Source organism: Furipterus horrens, unplaced genomic scaffold, assembly GCF_987537825.1.
Source record: "Furipterus horrens unplaced genomic scaffold, mFurHor1.1.pri manual_scaffold_11, whole genome shotgun sequence".
Taxonomy (NCBI): Eukaryota; Metazoa; Chordata; class Mammalia; order Chiroptera; family Furipteridae; genus Furipterus; species Furipterus horrens.
Window position 1 is genome coordinate 44213397 of NW_028327181.1, and position 22368 is coordinate 44235764.

General features: G+C 42.6%; 1 protein-coding gene across 1 annotated transcript in view; it reads left to right on the forward strand.

The window, feature by feature from the left end:
* The window catches only part of ULK2 (unc-51 like autophagy activating kinase 2), a 113678-nt gene that overhangs the window by 46658 nt on the left and 44652 nt on the right, over positions 1–22368 (forward strand). The window contains exons 14-15 of the mRNA XM_090291807.1: positions 11142–11202; positions 19919–20056. Coding sequence (XP_090147933.1) covers positions 11142–11202; positions 19919–20056 — 199 coding nt within the window. The remainder of the gene's footprint in view (positions 1–11141; positions 11203–19918; positions 20057–22368) is intronic.

Genomic DNA, 22368 nt, shown 5'->3' on the forward strand with positions numbered 1-22368 from the left:
GTGCAAGAGGCAACCACACACAGATGTTTCTCTCCCCCTCTTTCTTTCTCTTTCTTTCTTTCTCTTTTTCTTTCTTTCTTTCTTTCTTTCTTTCTTTCTTTCTTTCTTTCTTTCTTTCTTTCTTTCTTTCTTTCTTTCTTCTTTCTTCTTTCCTTCCTTCCTTCCTTCCTTCCTTCCTTCCTTCCTTCCTTCCTTCCTTCCTTCCTTTTCTTTCTTCCTTTCTTTCCTCCTTTCTTTCTTGCTTGCTTGCTTTCTTGCTTTGTTTCTTCTTGCTTGCTTGCTTTCTTTTCTTTCTCTTCTCCTTTCTCCCCTTTCTAAAAATAAATAGATAAAATCTTTAAAAAACAACAATAACTTTGGATTCTAAAGGTAGATGAAAACTTTATAGGAAATGGTCTCAAACTCTGTTTGTATCTGAAGAATAAGAGAAATTAAATTTAAAGAAAAGAATTAAAGGAAATCCTCTTTTGGGGAAAAAAAAAACCCTAAGAGTCAGAAGAGTTGTTGTTTTTTTAATTGTTGTTCTTTTACAGTTGTCCCATTTTCCCTCCGTTGCCCTCCCCTGTCCTACCCACTCCCCAAAGGAGTTTTAAAACGATGTGGGCGTCTTTCAGAAAATAATGGCGTAAACTCAGGAACAGACTGCATTAGTATATAGGAAGACTTTTGCGCAGGAGCTGCGTCTGTTAAAGAGCCCACCGGAGCGCTGTGCAGGGACAGCTGTGGGGCTCGATTGCCCGCCCCTGAGGAGCGTGGCTCCTGGTGCCAGGGTTTGGTGAGAAGGGAAAGGGGGCTATTTACAGGTTACACCGACTGAGAATAGTGGCCGACTCCTGCTGTTAAATCCCACTCCCTTTAAAACCACATAGTCCTGCCTCCCGCTGCCAAACCAGGCCGGTTTCAGAATATGCCAGTCAGAGGGAGCATCTTTCAGAAAAGCAGAAGTCTGCAGCGCAGCATTCCCGGTCACAGTTCAGCTCCAAGCATCTCTCACAAATCCTGGTGGCCATGATGGTACCCACAACTCCGTCAGCTCTGCCTCCGCCTTCTCCAGGCAGACTTCCGGGCAGAACTGGTATCAGACTCACTGACTTTCAGACCTCCTGGGGGCAGCGGGCCTCCTCTCTCCCTGCAGACCTCTTGACGCTGGCTCATGTGCGTGCGTGTGCAAGTGTTCTCTCTCCCTCTCCCCCCCCACCCCCCCCACCCTTTAGCAGCCTAATTTACGTGCTTGGCCTGGAACTTACCGTGTGACCTTTTATCTGGTGCTTCCTGTGGTGTCTAGTGTGGGCCATTTTTGTCAGCTCCCCAATGCCTTTTACCCTCTTTCGGCCGCCATCTTTAGTCAGGGCAAAAGTCTCTGGTGACACAGGGGCACCTGGGGTGGGCACCTGCCACTCCCCCTCCCCACTATGTCCTGAGTCCCCGAATGTTCTCAGTCACAATTTGCCCTGGGCAGCAGCCGTCTTTCCTTCAGGAAGGCATGGCTGTTAACTTGCTATCGTTAGGCAATACATCATACACGCTGTACCATCCACCATACCCTTCCTCCGGTCCTGCCTGAAGACAGGATTGTGGGGGTTGTGCCCCTATTTTCAGAGGACTCATGCTCTGCACCCCATTAAAAATTCAAGTTGACTAAATTGTATATGCCTATTTATATCATCTGTTTCTTCATGTGTGGGTTTTGGCAAATGTTGTATTTCATTTCATCTAGGTTATCAAATTTGTGGGCACAAAGTTGTTCATATTTATTCTTTATTATCATTTTCCCTTCCCCCCTGCTATCAATCTATTTAATTTCAGTGGGATCTGTAATCATGTTTGCTCTTTCACTACCGATACTACAATTTGTGTCCTTTCTCTCTTTTTCTTAGCTTGGCTAGAAGTTTATCGTTTTTCTCAATCTTTATGAAGAACCAACTGTTGGTTTTGTTGACTTTATTGATTTCTGTTTTCAGTTTCATTGATTTCTGCTCTAATTAGTATTCTTTCATTTTGCTTACTTTGGATTTAATTTGCTCTTCTTTTTCCAGTTTCCTAAGGTGGAAACTTAGATTATTGAGTTTATATCTTTTGTTTTCTAATATGCGCATTCAGTGCTGTAAGTTTTTTTCAAGCACTGCTTCCACTACTTCCCAAATTTTTGACAGGTTTTGTTTTCATTTTCATTTACTTCAAAATATTTTTACATCTCTCTTGAAGTTTGTTCTTTGACCCATGAGTTATTTAGAAGTGTGTTGTTTAATCTCCACATATTTTGGGATTGTACAATTATCTTTCTATTAATGATTTCTAGTTTCATTCCATGGTTGTCTGAGAGCATACATTGTATGATTTTTATTCTTTTAAATTTGTTAGGGTGTGTTTATATCCAGTTTGTAGCCTATCTTGGTCAATGTTCCATGTGAGTTTGAGAAAAATGTGTATTCTGTTGTTGGATGAAGTGGCTTATAGTCAGTTATGTCGAGGAGAGTGACGGTGTTATTGGGTTCCACTGTGTCCTTCCTCATTTTCTGTCTAGTGGATCCGTCAGTTTCCAAGGGAGGGTTGTTGGAGTCTCCAACTGTAATAGTGGATTCATCTGTTTCTCCTTGCATCCATCAGTTTTTGCCTTACATGGTTTGACTCTGTTGTTACAAGAATACATGTTAAGAATTGTTATGTTTCCTTGGAGAATTTATATTTATGTAAATATGATTTTATCATTATGTAATACCTTCTTCAGTTCTGATAATTTTTCTTACTTTGAAGTATGCTCTGTCTGAAATTAATGTAGCTACTTCTTTTTTTTTTTATTACTGTTAGCATGGCTTATTTTTTTCCATCCATTTAGTTTTATTTATTTTTTAATCCTCACCCGAGGATATGTTAATTGATTCTAGAGAGAGGAAAGGAGAGGAAGAGGGAGACAGATAGAAACATTGATTGGTTGCCTCCCATATGCGCTCTGACTGGGGTTTGAACCCGTAGCCTTTGGTGTATGGGACAATGCTCAACCAACTGAACCACCTGGACAGGGCCTCCATCCATTTACTTTTAATCCATATGTGTCTTTATGTTTTAATGTGAGTTTCTTATACACAACATATAGTTGGGTTGTATATTTTGATACACTCTGAAATCTCTCTTAATTTGTACATTTAGACCATTGATATTAAAAGTGATTATTGATAGAGTTAGAGTCGTCGTCGGCAGCCGTCCGTCTCGAGAGACGATGGTGTAGCTTCTTAAGAGTCTATCTGCACCGCCGAGAATGGCTGTGCAGTCCGACTCGGGAGTGACATGGTATCTGTCTCCTCCCGTGTTGAATCGACATCTTGTGATGACGCTGAAGCTACAGAGCCTGGGCAGGGTAATATGGAGGGTCTGCTGTTGCCCATGCAGCAGACCCCCCCTCTCTTCGCAGCTGAAGGGTCCAAGGGAAAGACGGAGTCGATACAGCTTGGGTTCAGGTGCGCCGCAGGAGTTGCCGGTGTTGACTACAACGTCAAACCGCCTTAGGGACTCCGGCTCCGGATTTTCTGTCGGGGTTTACTCCCTTAGCCTTTCCCCTGAAGAGGTATGCCGCAAGGCAGCGGAGGTTTTTTGGAGTCAGAGTTTTCCTTCTCTGATGTACCCTGACTGGAAGATCGAACCAGCGACACTTAGCTCACAGGCCGACGCTCAATTAGAGTAATATCTACCATATTTGTTACTTTTTTCTATTTGTTGTCCTTGTTCTTTGTTTCTGTTGTTGTCTTCCACTCTATTTCTGTCTTTTGTTGTTTTTATAGGCTTTATTATGATTTTATTTTCTTTCTCTTCTTAGCATATCAATTATACTTAAAAATTTTTTTTTAGTGGTTGCCCTAGAGTTTGAAATATACATAATAATAATCCAAGTCCACTTTCAAATAACACTATACCACTTCACAGGTAGTGGGAGTTCACTTTATGATAAAAAATAATCCTGATTCTTTCCTCCTATCCCTTGTATCACTGTGGTCATTTATTTTGCTTGTATGAGTGTTTGCAAGCCTGTAGACATATATACACATAAGATGTATACGAGGATATGTAACTGAATACATTACATTGTGCTGTTATTATTTTGAACAAACTGTTCCCTGTTAGATCATGTTAAAATAAGAAAAATGAAAGTTTTTGTTTTACCTTCACTTTTTCCTTCTCTGGTGCTCTTCCTTTCTTTTTGTAGACCCAATTTCCTGGTTTATATATTTTCCTTCTCTCTAAAGAACTTTCTTTGCTGAGCAGCCATCAAGGCACTCCGGGTCCCTATCCCACCCTGCGCCTCTCTAAAGAACTTTTAACATTTTTTGCAAGGCAGATCATTGCCTCAATTTTTATTTGTCTGAGAAAGTCTTTTCTTTTTTTTTCCTTCACTTTTGAAGGATAATTTTGCAGGGTACAGAATTTAAGTTGGTGGTTTATTTCTCGCAACCCTTTAAATATTTGACTCTACTTCTTGCTTGAATCAACGTAAGAAATATTCAAACCTGTAGAAAATTTTTGTGAGTTTATTTGAGACAAACTGACAACAATTGCAAGGAAACAAAACCTCAATGGATTGAGAAAATGCTCTGGAAAATGACAGTTTTGCACCTTACTTTACATTGCAATCTAAAGAGGAGGCAGTAAGGGGTTACATGAAATCTATCACATTGGTGATAGATTAGGGAGGCGGGAGAAAGCGAAGCAAAGAAACCTCTGGGATTGGATAAAAGGTAAAATGATAGGCACATCTTCTCTTACACAGGTACGTGCAGGACAGTTAACAGTCAACAATTAACACGGTAACAACAGCAATGAGGGGCTTTGTGGTCTCTGCTCTGGTGGGTGGTGGTGCCCCAGGGGGTCGGAGAAAAGGGGAGTTATCTGACATTCCAAAGGTCTGTTATCATAGATGTACAAAGACAATGGACAGGCTCTGTTTTGTCAGGGAAGATTCTAGCCTAGGATATGACTGCCTGCGGTGATCCGCATTTAGTTAGCAAGTTTTAATTTCAGACCATCCTGTGTGGTCACTTTAGGTCTCTGAATTTGCAAGGCCACCACACAGGCCTCCCCTGAGCTAGTCAGGTTTCCTGTGCGGCCCCTTTTGTCCACACTAAGGAGATGTAGATGAAGTTTGTATCTTTGTTCTTTTATAGGTATAGTGTTTTTTCCGCTGACATCTTGCAGGGTTTTTCACTTTTGATTTTCAGTAATTTGAAAATTATATGCCTAGGGGTGCAGTCATGTGCTGCATTACGATGTTTTTCAGTCGGTGACAGACACATATACAAAGGGCGGCCCATAAGGTTACAGTGGGTCTGATAAGCTTGTGTTGCCTAGCGATGCCTTAGCCTTGTAACATCTTAGGGCAACACATTACACAACTTTGTACCGTTGTGTTGTAATTGCTTGCAGTACTCAGTACAGTAATATACTGTACAGGTTTGTGCCTAGGAGCTGTAGGGAAACAGAATTTGTCACCCCCAAATATGTATTTTTTTACATAAGGATTATTTTAGGCTGATTAATTTTAAGAAATAGCAGACATAGGAAAAGCTCTGAAAACCAGTAGAAGTTACCCTTTATATATTTACCTTTGTAAAGGCGGTGCCCATTGTAAGGGTATTAGGAAGAGGGGGACTGTAAGAGTGGACAGGAGCCTCAGAATTGGGAGGGTGGGACTCGGTGGAGCACAGCCATTCTCCTGAGAGAGATGCCTTTGCGTATCTGTGGCTGGTAGCTGGTTTCTAGGTTATGCTAATGGCTGTGGCGGCTCCACGGGGCCAAGGGGATGTGAGAGGCTTTGACCATAGAATGGTGACAAAAAAGCCTACGGGCCTGCGCGAGATTCTGCGAGTGGCATGTTGTTTTGAAAGGATGTAGGGGGACCCCCACCAGTCCATCATGAAGTCTGATGGGAAGAAAGGCCCCCATCTGCTGGGAGGAAGGGCCCCCGTCTGCCACGAGAAGCAGCACGATGGAAGGAGCCTGTCGGAGGAGCGTGATGGAGCGGCGGGCTGTGGCAGCCGTGGGAGAAGCAGCAGCCCTGCGGTTTGCAGTCAGGACCCGGCCCTGCGGCCTGGGCAGGTCAGAAAGCAGGCCCGCTGCTGCTTTGGCCGTGCCCGCTCCGGCTGACGCCAAAGCCACCGAGGACTCCGCCTTGCAGACCCGGACGCTATCCGGACTCTTGGAACTCGGGACATATGAAGAGGACACTCTCTTAGGACTTGTGCCTTTCCCAGAGTTCACCATGATCCAGTGTAACATGGCACATGCTTTCCTGGACTGTCATACGGGGGCTGATGACATTGTACCCCAGGTCCTGAAGGAGGGAGCTGACAGATAAGGCCTGGGGAGCTATTGGGCTTGGTTTCGGCTTCTAGCCTTTTGGGGAGCAAGGGAAGTGTTGGGTCTCGTGGGAGAATAGGGCTCTGAGCTGAGGTGCTTCCCGCCCCGCCCACCCCCAGGTTGGAATATTGTAAATAAAGACCTGTTTCAACACTAATTGTTGGGTCTTAGACCAACACACCATGTGAACGAGCCCCCCTTTGCTCAGTAACAGGATGATCTTATTTTTAGAAACTTATCAATGCAGAAGACAAAGGACTGAAATGTGTGCAACAACCTTACTCTTTTTGACGTTGCTCTTCCTGATAACCTCTGGTACCTGACTTCCCCCCTGCCCCCAATTTTCTTTTGTCTTCAGCTGAAGATGGTATTTTAGGTGGAAGCTTCAGGCATTTTGCTGAGTTACTCAGTGTTCTTGGGTCTCTTCCATGTATACAAGAGGTATATGTGTTATTAATCTTCTGTTTTTCTCCCGTTAATCTTTTATTAACAGGGATGTCTCAGCCAAGAACCCTAAAGGGCTGAGGGCACTGATTTTTCCTCCCCTAGAGAGCCCTAAGCTGTGCCGTGGAGCCCAGCTGTGTAGGGGGCCTCACCACCCAGGTTTGTGTACGTGCACTCTGTGATGCTCACCGGGTGATGAAATTGCCTCACCGCGCATACTCAGAATTGGGAAGCAGTGCGTGACTGGGGCCGCGTCAGGCATTTATCTGCGCCTTCAGGGTCTGTGGCTTGGTGTCTGACATTAATTATCGTTCAGATAATCTGCTTCTGTTCCTTTCTTTCCCCACATTACACATATGTTACACCTTTTGTCAGTGTCTCACAGGCCTGGGATATTCTGTTCTTTTTTTTACGTCTTTGTTCTCTTTGGTTTTGGTTTACAAGGATTCTGTTGATGCATCCTCTAGCTCAGAGCTTCGTTCATCGGCTGTGTGCAGTCTCCTAAGAAGCTCATTAAAGGCATTCTCCATTTCTGTTACCGAGTTTTGTTTTGTGTTTTCTCTCTCGCCTTTTTAGTTCTTTCTTAGGACTTCCATTTCTCTGCTTGTATTGCCTATCTGTTCTTGCATGCCATCTACTTTTTCCATCAGGGGCCTTAGGATGTTAGTCATAGTTGTTTTAAATTCCTGGTCTGATAACTTTACTGCTCTTGCTGTGTCTAGTTCTGACGCTTTCTCTTGTTTCTTCAAACCGTGTTTTGCATTTGGTATGCCTCATAATTGTTTCTTGATAGCTATCTATACATGATGTGCCAGGTGAAAGGTGCTGCTGGAAACAGGCCTTTAGAAAGGTGGGGGTGGGGGCGGGGCAGCACTCTGCAAGCCTGTGATTCCACCTCAGTCTTCGGGTGAGCCTCTGCTCTTAAACTTCCGGTTTCTCCTGCCTTAGGTGGGACAGGATGGCTAGAGGGGCTGGAGTGGGGTGTGTCCCTTCCCGCAGGTCAGCTAGGCTCTGAGCTTAACCTGAGCAGATGAATAGCTTGGCCTTGTTAAGATCAGAATGCTCTGACTGGTGTAAAAATGTTTCCTTTCCCCTCCGCTTGCTGGAAGCAGGTGGGGACTTTTCTCTGATACTTACTGTGGGAATCCAACTGAGCTCCTGGAGGGAAATCTGATAATCCTGTGAGCCCCACTCTGACTATGTCCTCCCAGAGTTCATAGCTCTCAGACTGGTCTGCCCTGGGCCTCCAGCAAATTGTCAGTTTTCTGGCCTGAAAAGCCAGACTTTTCTGTTGTAGCTCTGGTTTCCATGGAGGCTTCTGCTCGGGGTCTCTTCTCAGGTAAGCGGCGCTCCTTGTATCTGCCTGTCTGTCTCACTCTCGGGGGCTCGGTTTGCTTGTGTCCCCCCCTCTCTTTTGGATCCAAGAAGAGTTGTTGCTTTTTCAGTCTGTTCAGCTTTTTACTTGTTAGGATGAAATGGTGACTTTTCAGCTCCTTACTAGATACGGGAAGAACCCATATAAGATATTTAAAACAGCTATACAATTTAAAAGTGATAATATAATAGATACCTGAATACCCGTCTCTGATTTTCTTACGTGGTTTTTGTTTTTGTTTTTGTTTTTGTTTTTGTTTTTTTTGTCTTATTGCTCTGCATTTTTAGGGAAATTTCCTTAATGTTTTCTTTAGTTAAACAACAGTTAGTTTTATTGAGTTTTTTGTGTATGCTCATATTTTGAATTTTCATAAGCTCTTTTTTCCTTTCTGAATAGTATTGTTCTTCAGGGTGCAATATTTTGTTTTATCTTTGAGGTAATTAATTATATATATGTGTTTTAACTTTTAAAAGAAATTTTTAACTTCTTGCCAGCCCCTAGTTTGTTTTGGAGTCTGGTTTTCATATTCTTTCCTTGGATAGTTGGTGATGGTTGTATGCTTATAATCAAGAATGGACAATTAAAAATGTTTGAAGGCTGTGTATGTAGTCGGTCTTATGAACAACAAGCCTCTACGCTGGATGATATGGCTCTCATTACCTTGGACTGCTTCCTTTTGCGGGTGTTTCAGATCCCCCAGAGAAGACTCAGCCAGTCTCCTGCCTAAAGAGTACATACCTGATAGCATATGGGGGAGCCCAATGGGGCAGGGAGACTGGAGGGCCCGTGGTCAGTCCGTAGAATTTCACTGCTGCCATGTCCCCCAGCCGTTTCTCACGGTGCCTTGCGGGTTCCTCTCCGCCTGGTGTGCTGCAGCCAGAGACCGTGTTCTGTTCTCTGCCAAGTGTGAACATCCAGGCTCTTCCTGTGTATAGGCTGGTACTTCTGGGCTTCCCCTCTGCTGGCTAAGGAGTGTATCTTGAGTCTACTAGGGCAGAGACCACTATGTCAGCCTTTCAGCTTCCAAATTTCTGTGGCTGTTGACTTTTCTGTTCTTTTGCCCTTGTGAGTTCAGGCTCTTTTCTCTCCTCTCTTTCCCAATAGTTTCAAAATAACAATGTGACATTAAAATAACACTGTGATGACTAAAAAATATTTAAAACATTTTGTGGGTCTTTTTGCCCTTAGGACAATCCCATTAGGAATATCCTATTAAATTACTGGTTCAAAGTCTCTTGAAACAACTCATTTTGGTGATCATGCTATCTTTGCTTCATTTTACCTTTGACTTCTAGGGATTGTTGTTTTTTAAATTTAATTTTGTTTCATAATTGTGCATGATTTCAAACTGAAAGCTACAAAATGAAGTGCAGTTAGTGAAATCCAGCTTTTGCCCCTGCGCCCTCTACCTGTTTCCTCTGCCGTCTGTGAACTACGCTGCTTCCGCGGCCCCGCTCTTAGCCCTTGTTCCTGCTTGTTTTCCTCATGCCTCTCAGCACCTCCTGCCAGCATCACCTTTAAGCTTCATAAGAGCAGGGACCTGAGATGTGCCAAAATAAATACATTTCTCAGTCCCCACTTAGGGGTATTAGTCATTTTTTTCTTCCATTTTTGTTATTTGTGTTATTTGGTCAACACTGTGATTTCACCTCAAAACATATTATACCTTTAGAGCCATTTACAGTCACACCAGGCAGTGGATGTAGCGGATTATAACAGTGGCAAGGAATAAGGACCCTGCCTTCTGGGCTGTGCTCTGTCCCATAAATAGGTGACTGAGGAGAAGATGACCCACGGCACGTGCTGCCGTGTCTGAGGCCCCCAGCTGCCACCACATCTTGTTAAACAGCCCATGCGAGACCCACGAGAGCATTTTGCAGGAGGAGGGGGAGGTGCTCCGACCTTGCAGGGAACTATACTTCTTACAATTGTGCTGAATGTGACGTGTTACTCAGAATCACCACAGCCTGCAAAATTGTTCAGTAATAACATAGAGTTTATGGCCAAATGGGGATTCGGGGCCACTATACTCAAAGCCGTTGTCAGTGACATATTGAAAGGAACGCAGTAAAACAGTAGCAGACTTTGCACATGTTAAATGGTGAAGAAATACAGAAATACTGAAATGAATGTGACACTTTACCTTGAAAAGACCTGACGCTTGCCTATAGAAGTGGGCATTGGAGGGGCTGCAGCCTGTGACTCTGTGGGCGAAGCTGGGCACAGTCTTCTGTGTTCACCTGCTGTCACTCATGGGCAAAGTTGGTGTGTCAGCACATGGTCGTGCTCAAATGTTTCCTCATGTCGCCATAAGAAGCATTCAAACCTGTAGGGAATTTTTTAGTTTCTTTGAGCCAAACTAACCACATTTTCTGGGAAGCAAAATCTCAAGAGATTGAGAATGGTAGTATTGCTCCTTATTTTATACATCACAATCAAAGGAGGAGGCCTAAGGAGGTTCCATGAAATCCATGGGTGACAGGTTAGGGAGGCGGGAGAAAGCAAGGGGGGACCTCTGGGATTGGATACAAAGTAAACAGATCGACCGTCTTTTACAGAGCTGGGCACAGGATAGTTAACAGCACTTAACAGCACGCCGGCATGGTATGCAGAAGAGCAGTGAGGTGACCTGTGGCTGTGCCCAGAGGGGTCTGGAAAAGGGATTATGCTGACATTCCAAAGGTCTGTTACTGTAGATGCAAAAAGAAAATAGACAGGCTCAGTTCAGGTAAAGATTAATGTTTGTCAAGGAAGACACTGGCCTAAGACGTGCTTTTAGTTGGTAAGTTTTCATTTCAGGCCTCCCTGGGTGGTCGCTGTAGGTCTCTGAGTTTGTTAGGCTGCCACGTACACCCCCCCTACTCTTGTCAGGCTGATCTGTGGCCCCTTTCTTGGCCACACTAATAATCATGTAAGAACAATTTACGTTTAAGTAGATGGTATAGCAAAAATGACTATTTCTCTCTTTCTCTTTTAGATGACATGCCGTTAGGAACTGCTGGCAGACGAGCTTCAAATGAGTTCTTGGTGTGTGGAGGGTATGTTTACATATAGTTAACTAAAAGACTTTTTTATATTTAGGGGGTTTTTTGTGAGTAAAGTTAAAGAACTTTGTATGTTCTTGGTTCTAAAATTTCTTTATCAATTAATCGTTTTTTTAAAAACTTGATTCTTGTAGAAACACAGAAAATCTGCTGTCCTAATCATTTTTAAGTTTACAGTTTAGTAAAGTATATACAGTGTTGTGCAGCAGATCTTCAGAACCATTTCATCTTCAGAACTAAAACACAGTTTCACTGTGTAGCAATACTCCCCATTCCCCTCCCCAGGCACTTTCCGTTTCTATGGTTTGACTGCTTTCCAGAACCTCATATAAGTAGAATCATACAGTATGCATCTTTTTGTGACTGGCATAGTTCAGTCAGCACGGTGTCCTCAAGGCTCATCCATGTTGCAGCATGTCTCCGGATTTCCTTTTCGAGGCCGAGTAATATTCCATTGTGTGGCTGCATCACATTGTATTGTCTGTCCATCCGTCAGTGAGCACTGGGGGCACCTCTGCCTCTTGGCTGCTGTGAATGTGCGAATGTCTGTCTGTCTGAGACCCCGCTCTTAATTCTTTCGGATATATACTCAAAATGTGGAGCTGGTGGATCATATTGAATTCTGTTTTTAATTTTTTACATTCCTCCCAACAGTGTACATAGGTTCTGATTGCTCCACAACCTTGCAAACATTGGTTATTTTCTGTTTTTTTAATAATAGCCATTTTTAATAGCCATCTTAATGATTGTGATTTGCATTTCTCTAATTGTTAGTGGTTTTGAGCATCTTTTCATATACTTGCTGGCCATCTGTATGTCATCTTTGGCGACATTGTCTATTCAAGGCCTTTGCCCATTTTTTAAATCAGATTTTTGTTGTTGTTGTTGGTTTGTTAGGAGTTCTTTGTATGTTTTAGATATTAACCCTTTACCAGATATCCAATTTACAAATATTTTCTCCCATTCAGTATTGTCTTTTTACTCTATTGATGTGCCCTTTGAGCCCAGAAGTTTCAAAATTTGAGATAGTCCCATTTGTCTTTTTTTTTTTTTTCTGTTGCCTGTAGTTTTGGTATCCATATCAAGAATCATTGCCCAGTTCAGTGATTAGGCATGAATATTTTTTCCTGTTTTCTTCTAGGAGGTACTACTTCTGGGTCTTATGTTTAGATTTTTAATTCATTTTTAGTTAATTTTTTAATATGGTGTAAGGTAAGGCTCCAGTTTCATTCTTCTCCATGAGGATATCCAGTTTCCCAGCAACATTTGTGGGGAGCTGGCACCCTTGTTGAAGATGCAAGGGCTGGTTTCTGGGCTGTTGGTCCCTGAGTCTGTCTCTAGGCCAGTACCACACTGTTGTGATTATTGTAGCTTTGTAATATGTTTTGAAATCAGGACATGTGACACCTCCAATTTTGTTCTTCATTTCCAAGATTGTTTTGACTATACAGGGCCCCGTGATTTCACATGAATTTTAGAATAGATTTTTCTAGCCTAAAAAAATGCCATTGGGATTTTGATAGGGGTTGCACTTGGGTAGTATTGACATCTTAACAGTATTAAGTCTTCCAGTCTATGAATATGTGATGTCTTTAATTTCTTTCAGCAGTGTTTTATAGTTTCCAGCATACAAGTCTTTGACCTTCTTGGTTAGATTTATTTCTAGATATTTTATTCTTTCTGATACTATTGTAAATGGGATTGTTTCCTTAATTTCCTTTTTATATCATTCATTGTTAGTGTATGAAAACACAACTAATTGGTATCTGAGTGTTGATTTTGTATTGCAACTTTGCTAAATTTGTGAACCATTAAATGGTTTTATATGTATCATGTATTTTTGTGTGTGTGAAAAATCTTGAGGGTTTTCTACATTTAAGATCATGTTATATATGAACAGAGATAGTTTTACTTCTTCCTTTTGATTTGAATGCCTCTTATTTCTTTTTCTTACCTAATTGCTCTTGTTAGGAATTCTGTGTTGAATAGAAGTGGTGGGAGTGGGCATTTTTGTCACGGAGGAAAGACTTTCTAAGTTTTCACTATTGAGTTCAATGTTAGCTGAGGTCTTTTCATATATGGCTTTTATTATGTTAAGGTAATTTTCTTGTATTCCTAGTTTGTTGGATGTTTTTATCATGAAAGGGTGTTGGATTTTGTGAAATGCTTTTTCTGAATCAGTTGAGGTGATCATGTGGTTTTTATCTTACATTTTGTTAATGTGGTATTATAAGTCCCATATGGTCATGGTGTATGATCCTTTTATTTTTTAAGATTTTATTTATTGACTTTTAGAGAAAGGGGAAAGGAGAAGGAGAGAAACATCAATGTGGGGTTGCCTCTCAAGCACCCCCAAATGGAGACCTGGCCTGCAACCCAGGCATGTGCCCTGATGGGAATCAAACTGACCCTTTGGTTCACAGGCCAGTGCTCAATCCATGAGCCACACCAGCCAGAGATTAGGGGAGAGGCTTTTGGTGTTTTTGTCACTTAGATGCTCTACAAGAATTTAGGACATGCTGACCTCAATGGAGATGGGGAAGAGTTGATGGCAGAACTACATAAAGGCCCTGAGAGCTTCTGTTCTGTCATGGGTCTGTTTTCCTCTGCTTTGAGGACAACATGTTGCAAACAGGAGCTGCACTTCCAACCTGCTTCCCAGGTGTTGTGGCAGGAAGTACACCGGGGAGTGCAGAAATGGGTCCAGAGAGAATATTTTGAAAAAAAAAAAGTCATGTACTATGAACACAAGGTATTAAGTACAACTGAAAACAAATATAAAAATAATATTTAAAATTATGCTGTGTGAAAAATTAAAATGGTTTCCTATAGATGAAATACTTATTCTTCATGGAGCCAGTAAGATTTTTTATCTCCATATCCCAGTAGATACCATCTCACATGAGAGTCTTTGTAATTTTGGTAGTGGTATATGGGATTCTTTCCTTAAAACCTCACTTTTATTGAAATTACTTTGAAATGTTTTATTGTATTGAAATGAGGAATTTTTGCCAAGAGGTCAGAACTTTGGGAAACTAGTTCTAGTTTTACAAAAATATATTAGGGAAATATAATTCAGGTTACAGAATTTTACTTTGTAGCACCCACTGAGGAACATTACTGATGGGAATCTGTATGTCCATGTTGCTTGATGTTAACTGCAGCCCCTGAAAGCCTTGGCATCTGAAGTTTTGGCCTGCAGTACTTTGGCGTGACTGGGCACAAAGTTAGTCTGCCTAGGAAAGCATTTCAGGAAAGCATTGCTTAGGTCAGGCGCCTAAGGATGAATTTACAGTGTCTTGTAAAAGATAGACACTCTTGTGAGCCATACTTGAATAGATCTTTTCTTTTTCTTAGCTATATTGGTAATGATTTCAGAGTACCTTATCCCTTGAGGTTTTCATTTCATCTAACTTTTAAAAAACTTTATAAAGTTGTACGTCTTCTTGACATTACTGACTAGGTTGCTGACCTTTCTCTCACTGAATGCCAGATGGGTAATATTAGCCTACTAGGTTATTCTGGAAAGCGACCACATGCTCTTGAAAACTCAGTAAACTGCTTCTTAATAATGTTAATGCATTTCAGCACTCTGAAGGAATTTTTTAAACAGGAAAAACGGTATAATGCTATGGGAAAAACTTCAAATTGGGACTAGGAATTTTGGACCACATGGTAGTTTATCTATAAAATATGTAAAGCTAGAAGTTCCCTTAGTGTTAATTTTTAGTGATGCCTCTATGCTAATAAAATACCTAACAGTTGCATTTGTTACATAGTTCTGCCCAAAGAACTTAATAGTAATTTCAGTTTAGAGTAGTGGTGGTAGTTTGTTCAAAGTGTCTGTATGTTTACTTAGGTAGTGTAATGCATACTAGGGCACCCCTTTGAGTAGCAGTGGCACCCCAAAGTCCCTGATGCACAGTTTTGGAACCATGAGGATAAGCAAATTTTGTGCAGACTTGTTTGCTGCCTTTCTCTGAGGAAAATTTTAAATATGGGAACTATATATGATGCTTCAGTCCCCTGCAAAGGAGGCACCTTAGGTCCTCACACAGTTCTCCCAATTGCCATCAGCTGTCCTGTCATATTTTCCTGAATCTCATCGAGGGCCTGAAATCTCTTCCCTTTCAAAGGTGACTTTAGTTTTAGGAAAAGCCAATAGTTAGTTGCAGGGCACCAAATCTGGACTGTAGGGGGACTGAGTCACCTGGTGATTTGATGTTTCACTAAAAAACTGCACAAGATGTGATGCATGAGCGGGCGCATTGTTATGATGAAGCTGCCAATCACCAGGTGCCCATAGCTGCAGCCTTCTGAATTATCTGAATAGTTTCCGTGGAGGAATGCTCAAGCTTACTGCAAAATTTCATGCAGATTCATTGCTTCAGTTGCTCAGTCATTTTGAATGTGACTCAACGGTGTCTACCAGCCCCCACTGACTACTACAGTGAAGTCGTCATTGTTAACTCACCGGCATTCCAGTCCACTCTCCTTGGCTGCCTGGTGACATCAGTGTTGCACAAACCATTCCTGTTATATTAACAACGGCTGGACTTTTTCCAGACAGACCTTGTCTTTCCAGGTTTTCACTTCTTTTAATTTGCTGCCATTTTTTTCTTCTTGAGTAACCTTTGCCTTCTTTCTCAACTTCTCTTCCTGTAGTATAATTCTTGAACTTATTTTCAGTAATAAGTGCATTTTCACCTAAAGAAACACTTTAAAAAAAAAGATTTTATTCTCAGAGAGAGGGGAAAGGAGGGAGAAAGAGGAGAGAAGCATCGATTAGCTGCCTCTTGCACACCCCCAGCCAGGGACCTGGCCTGCAACCCAGGCATGTGCCCTAAGAATCAAACGGTGACCTTTTGGTTCTCAGGCCAGTGCACTCAATCCACTGAGCCACACCAGTGAGGGCTAAAGAAACACTTCTCAGTAACAGTTCATTCCCTACCCATACGACAGCCTTCAATATGTGTAGGGAGTGGAATATCTATTCTTTGTGCATCCAGACAAAACGTAGGCACAGGCATAAGTGTTAGGATATCCAAACTTTTTAATTACATAACTTTTTGTTTTATTTATTTTTCTTATTCTCCCTCCCCCCACTTTTGATTTTAGGTTTAGGGTATCAGATTTTTGATGGGGGCCAGTTGTGTGCATAAACACAGGGTGCATTGGGGTATGTCGTTTCCAGCGGATTCCTACTTTTGCAACCTTTCTACAGACACTAGCTCCTTTCTTACTGGATCTGTCGCCTGCTTTTCCCCCGAAGCTATGGGCCTGTACATCAGGCTAGGCCGTACTTCTCTGTTGCCCCCAGTCACTTACCCGCAGCCCTGTGAGCACGAGCTGACAGCTATGGTTTGTCATTTGGCTGTGAAGCTTGGGCTTCCTGGGAACTCTTGTATGCATTGATCCTTCCCTCTTCTCTCCCTCTGTCCTCGGTGTTACATTCCAGCTGTATTCCTGCCATCCTGATCACTGAACCCCTTGGGTTTTTTTCCTGGAGTTTTCCTAAAATAGAGAGGGACAGTTGGGAATCTGCTGTTGTAAAGGTTGTGAATTTGAAGACGCTGTCGTGAAATCACCTCGTGGTTTTTTGGTCTGTTGCATTTATGTCATCCCTGAGCATGTGTGAGAGTAGACAGAATGACATATGATTATGTTGCTGTTTGGGCAGACTGCTTACTTTTCCTGGTACTCCATGGGCGTCAAAGATGGCTTTCCATGTAGAGCATCCTTGAACTATAGGACCTAGCAGAAATGAGGACCAGCTGGAGACGCAGGGAGGGCTTGCGTAGGTGGGCCTGCCCTCTCCTCGCATTGGGCTAGGGAGTTGGGGAATGGTTAAATATTGGTGTTAGTGTAAAGCTAGACAGAAAGGTAACAGCAGTGGTCTTTCATAGCTGGAGCTCTCGGGATTTGTCCAGGGAAGACTTTTAAGACTGAGCAATCCTGCTCAAAGGTCCTATTCAGTAAGTGTTTGAGACTTTACAGAACACCTGCTGTGGCTGTTTCTCTCCTAGTGTGCTGGGAGGGGAGGGACCAGTTCTCAGAAAGGCCAGCTGGTTGCTTGGGATTCCCTGAGAGAGGTGCCTTGAATTATGAGTTTACTAAATTTACTTCTTAGGATATCTTTATCCAGCTTCTTAATTTCTCTTTGGTGATTAATAGGAACATACTAGAACCTGACAATGGAGAAGTTAAAAAAAAATATTCTCATTAAAAAATGCTCAATGTCACTAGTCATCAGAGAGATGCAAATAAAAACCACAATGAGTTATCACCTCATACCTGTCAGAATGGCCATCATCAGTAAATCAACAAACATGTGCCGGTGAGGATGTGGAGAAATGGGAACCCTAGTGCCCTGTTGGTGGGAATGCAGACTTGTGCAGCCACTGTGGAAAGCAGTAAGGCGTTTCCTTAGCAAATTAAAAATAAAACTACCTTTTGACCCAGCGATTCCATTTCTGAGAATGTATCTGAAGAAACCCAATCACTAATTCAAAAGAAAATATGCGCTGCCATGTTCATAGCAATGCTATTTACAGTCGCCAAGATCTGGAAAGAGCCCAAGTGCCCATCAGTAGATGAGCAGATAAAAAGCCATGGGACACTCACCCAATGGAGCACTGTACTGATGTAAAAAAGAAGGAAATCTTAACCTTTCACTACAGCATGGATGGACCTGGAGAGGAGTGTGCTAAGTGACATAAACCACTCAGAGAAAGACAGATACCGTATGACCTCACTCATATGTGGCATCTAATGAACAAAATAGAAACAGGCTAATAGATACAGAGAACAGGCTGACAGCTGTCAGAGGGGGTGGGGGATGGGGACTAGGAGAAAAAGGTGAAGGGATTAAGCAAAAAAAAAAACCTCACAGACACAGACAACAGCGTGGTGATAACCAGAGGGAGGCAGGGCGGGGAGGGCAGAAGTGGGTAAAGGGGGGCCTAATGGTGCGGAAGGAGACTTGCCTTTGGGTGATGAACACACAGTATGATATACAGGTGATATATTGTACACTTGAAACCGATATAATTTCATTAACCAATGTCACCCCCCAAAAATCGAGTAAAAGTATTTAAAGATAAAAAATAAAATAAATTAAAAACACCCAGATGTACTTACTTCGCCAGCTCTTTACATACTTACTGAGCTGAGAAGGGGAAAGACGGCCTTTGTTCGCTCACCTGCTGAGGCTCGATGACTGCGTGGGTTTTCCGTCCTGGAACCGCTCTGGCCGCCGTCCCCGCCGCCCGTGTGCGCACTGGGTCGCGGGCTCCACAGTTAGTGAGTCAAGTCCTGTAAAGCAGTTTAGTTTTGAGAAGTAGAAGTGTTTTGTTTTGCTTTTAGGTTATAGATAACTTCACAATCAGATATATAGACCATAAAAACATAAATAATTATATTTAAAAGATACTTAATAGAATAGGTAGTGAAAAACAGTGAAAGCTGTTTTGAATAGTGTATCAATCAGGGATTCCATTTGTCTGTAAACAACAGGGTCCTGACTGTAGTGTCATCAAACACTAAAGCTTTTGTTTTCTTACATGAAGAGAACTCAGGATAAATAGTTATTGCCTTCGTTTCTGTGGCTCAAGGACATTTCCTCCAATTTCGGCTTTTTCTTCATGGTTCCAAGATAGGTGCTGCTGAAGCTTCAGCAAGCATACCCACGTTTTGGGGAGAAGGAAGGAGGAAAATGGACAGGAGACTTCCACTTGCTTTTATTGACCAAGAAAGACATATGACTACTCAGCTTGCAAGGAAGTCTGGGATATGTCATAATTTAACTGAGCAAATCACTGCCTCCCATATAATTTGAGTTCTGTTAGTAAGAAATGGTGGATGAATGGATATTGGGAAAGCAGCTAACACCTCTGCTACAGATGAAATTTTCTTTTGATTTAAATATAAAAAAACTGATGGTTTAAAAAGTTCTAAAGTGACACTGTAGAAGATAATCATAATTTTGTTTAGATAATTATAAAACTCTTTATATCTGTAATGCAGTTGAGAGAAAATGGGAGATTTGTGCGGCTTTTTTAGAATTACAGAAGGTCAGAAGAATGAAATCAGTCATCTTTGTTAAGGCCCTGTATCGTTCCTGATGTTTCAAGATCTGTTGTAAACTGAATTGACATAGGGTTTCTGAATATGAAAACCAAGGAGAGAGGCTGTTAAGAATCCAATACTAACACTTAGGGTTCTGGAGCGTGGGTCAGCCCCGGCTTCGAGAGTTGCCCGGTGCACTCCGTCCCCCTAAGTTAGGGCTCCTTGGGGTACGCGCTGCGTTCCTGGCTTTTGTGAACATTCCAGTCATTGTTACTCTTGAACTTCCAAGCATATTTTCGTAGAAATACTATTTTTTCTCTCACATAGTAATAAATAGAATGTGAGTGGATGAAACTGAGTTTTGCCAATCTACTTTTCTTTTTGTAGAGAAATGTTTTTCCAGTTCTTGTTATAATTCTTAGTCCTCAATATGCATATGAATACCAGGAGAGGTCTTTAAATGAAAATGAGATTTTTTTTTTTTTTTGCTTTATATATTTTTGTAAGATGGTAGTTTTTAATTAGGTACAGAAGTGATCATTTGGCTGCTTCTAAAATTTTCTCTAAATGTCACCAGTGCGTCAAATGAAAGAAAAATAGTCTTACTTGGATTTCTTTCTTTTTCAATAAACCGTGGCTGCAGGCAGTGTCAGCCTATTGTGTCACCTCACAGTGAAACGGCACCAATTCCAGTTCCTACTCAGATAAAGAATTATCAGCGCATTGAGCAGAATCTTACATCTACTGCCAGCTCTGGCACTAATCTGCATGGTTCTCCCAGGTAAGCTAGTATTTTTTCCTTTCTAATATTTTTCTATTAAAAATTTGGGGACTTCAGGTCAAGATGGCGGTGTGGGTAAATGCAGTACTCGGAACCTCCTACAACCTCATCAAATCCCAGCTAAACTATAAAACCACCATCCTTCAGAACAGCCTGAAAATCTAGTTAAAAACAGAAGTCTATTACTAAGGGTATACAAAAGAAATCACATGGAGACTGGTAGGAGGGGCAGAGCTGTGGAAATGGCTGGTCCCGCCCCTGCATGCGGCAAGTAAAAACCAGAGGGATATGTTAGCTATGGAGGTCGTCTTGAGGAATGAGGGGTCCCGGCACCACACTAGCTCCCACCCACCCCCAGCCCAGGGTTCTAATGCCAGGAAGAGAGCTCCCCTTAACTTCTGGCTGTAAAAACCAATGGGGTTTTAACTGAGTCCAACAGGGCGGCTGGAGTCCCAGGAAGTTCTTAAAGGGCCCTCACACAGACGTACTCAGACCCACTCCCACTGAACTTCAGCACTAGGGCAGCAGCTGGAAAGGAGCCAGGGACATAGGGGGACGAACTGAGTTAACTGGCATCAGGGCGAGAGCTGGTGGGGCAGCTTTCTCCCAGACAGAAGTACTGGCAGAGGGCATTGTTTCTTTTCTGGAACCCTCCCCACCCCCACAAAGCTGGCAGGTTGGCACCATACCTGAGTCTCCATCAGCCTGGCTTACATTGTTGGCCCTGCCCTGGTGATTTCTTGAGACCATGCACCAGCAATTTGTGGGCCCATCCAAACCATTTCCAGTGGCTTTTCCATGCAAATGACATGTCCTGGCTCATGCTTTAGGCTTTCCCAAAATCTCTCAGAGCAATTGGCCTCTGCATGCCCCCCACCTCTTGTTAAGTGGCCCCAGGTCCTGCACTAGTGGCAGCAGCCCTTGGTTCACAGTTTGGCCTCTTCTCTGCACCACCAAGCCTAACACGAGCATCAGCTGTCTTCAGGTCACTCTGTAGCTCGTGCTGGGTGGCGCCACCCAGGGCACGGGTGGGCGGTGGCAAACTCTGTGCCCCCCAGGGGGCCCCACAGTAGCCACACACAGTGGGCAGCTGCAGACCGTGCTGGACTACAGCCCTATTGTTTCCGCAAGCGACACACTCAGGGGGCGGACTTGGTGAGCACCAAAGCCCCACTGAAGCAAGTCCTGCTCTCTAGGGTCAACCCCTGCACAGCAGCTCCTCCACTGTAGTTGCAGCCAGTCTTTGGAGTCGATCTGCCTGGGGGTCAGTTCCTTCCAGTGAAGTGACACCAACAGCAATCAAGGCTCAGCTACAACAGAATAGTACACACAGCCCCCATGGGTATACCTGGAGCACCCAGCTTAGATGACTGGGGAGACTGCACCACTCGGCCCTACAGGACACCTAACACACAGAGCCACTCTACTTAGTCCAGAAGACATAGCAACTCTACCTAACAGACAGAGACAAACACAGGGAGGCTGCCACAATGAGGAGACAGAGAAACAGGTCCCCGGTGAAGAACAGTAGCAATCTCTAGAAAAAGAACTAAATGCAGTGAGGCAAGCAAACTACCAGGTATAGAATTCAAAACAATGGTAATAAGGATGCTTAAGGAACTTGAGAACTTCAACAGCATGAAAGAGGACATAGAAACCATAAAAAATAACTAGTCAGAAATGGAGGATATACTAACTGAAATGAAGACTAATTTACAGGGAATCAGGAGAAAGTAGATGGAGCAGAGAATCAAATAACCAATTTGGAACATAAAGAAGCAGAAAACACCCAATCAGAACAGCAAAAAGAAAAATGAATTCCCCCATAAGAGGATAATGGTGGGAGCCTCTGGACAGCTTCAAGAGTACCAACATTTATATCACAGGCATGCCAGAAGGAATAGAGAGCAAGAAATTGAAAACCTATTTTAAAAAATAATTATGGAAAACTTCCCTAAGTTGGTGAAGGAAATAAACATACAAGTTCAGGAAACGCAGAGAGTCCCAAACAAGATGAACCCAAAGAGACCCACACCAAGACACATCATATTTAAAATGCTAAATGTTAAAGACAAAGAATCTTAAAAGCATCAAGAGAAAAGAATTTAGTTACCTACAGAGAAGCTCCCATAAGACTTCAGCTGATTTCTCAACAGAAACTTTGCAGTCCTGAGGGGACTGGCATGAAGTAGTCAAAGTGATGAAAAGCTAGGACCTACAACCAAGATTCCTCTGCCCAGCATAGCTGTCATTTAGAATGGAAGGGTAGATAGAGCTTCCCAGACAAGAAAAAAACTAAAGGAGTTTATCAT